This window comes from Plasmodium reichenowi, chromosome 13, assembly GCF_001601855.1.
Source record: "Plasmodium reichenowi strain SY57 chromosome 13, whole genome shotgun sequence".
Classification (NCBI taxonomy): Eukaryota; Apicomplexa; class Aconoidasida; order Haemosporida; family Plasmodiidae; genus Plasmodium; species Plasmodium reichenowi.
This window is the reverse complement of record NC_033658.1, coordinates 1,324,223-1,325,276: the sequence shown is the minus strand read 5'-3', so window position 1 is coordinate 1,325,276 and position 1,054 is coordinate 1,324,223. Positions and strand designations below refer to the sequence as shown.

The 1,054-nt window shown below is 19.3% G+C and overlaps 1 protein-coding gene across 1 annotated transcript; it reads left to right on the top strand.

The window, feature by feature from the left end:
• Positions 1-445: 445 nt before the first annotated feature.
• PRSY57_1333700 (MSP7-like protein) lies at positions 446-1,054 on the top strand (the record flags this gene model as incomplete). The annotated part of the gene is made up of 1 exon (XM_012909269.2): positions 446-1,054. One exon carries the CDS (start codon positions 446-448, stop codon positions 1,052-1,054), a length of 609 nt encoding a protein of 202 aa, XP_012764723.1.

The window sequence follows — 1,054 nt, the reverse complement described above, 5'->3', positions numbered from 1 at the left end:
AAAATATTATTGTCATTTTTTAAAATATATCATTTTTGTATAATTTTCTTACTTCTTAAAACCCTTTTTAATAAAAATTTATATAATATACTTATAAATATTTATAAAAACAAAAATTGTAATTTTTTTTTTTTTTTTTATTCTTTGTTTTTTTTAACGTTAGAAATTTTCTTATATTATAAAAATAAATAATAAACTAAAAATTTGTAAATTTTGTAATTTATTTTTTTTACTCTTTAATTTAAAAAAAAAAAAAAAAAAAAACAGGAAAAAATTAATATTGTATAAAATAATAAATTTTATTTTTATGTTATAGTCTATTCAAAATAGTAATAAACATACATATGAATAAATAACATATTATCGATAATACATAATATAATATTATATTAGTTATTATAATTCTTTAAATATATCTATTTATTATATATATTTTTTTAATACAATGAAAGGAACAAGACATATTACAGTATTTATTTTTTCTGCATTTTTATTCTTACTAAATTATGCGACAACTAGTCAATCGGTTAATTATGATAATGAAAAAAAACAAATAAATAATTTAAAAGAAAAACTAGAAAATATAAGTAGTGATATTCCAGAAGATCTTAAAAATCACTTAAAAGATAATTTAAATTTTTTTAATAATTCCCTTGAAGAAGCACAAAAGAGTTTATTAGGACAACCAAATAATTCTACATCAACACAAGGTAGTGAAAATAATACTTCAGATGGCAGTACTAATAATAATTTACAAAAACCAAATGATCCAATACAATTAAATGAACAAGAATGTCAGTCAATCAAAAAATTTATAAAAGATCTTTTGAGTGCTTCTACAAATGATGAACATGTTAATACTCCTTTCTCTACAACTTTTAAAAATGCATTAGAAAAAGATGAATTCCGTGATAGCCTCACGAAATTAACAGAAGCACTATGTGGACATACAAAAGATAATCATAATAATTTAAGAGGAACTAGCCAAAATGATTCAGACTATTTACATTCAGTATATGATAAGGCCCTTTCTCATTTAGATACCTTACAATAA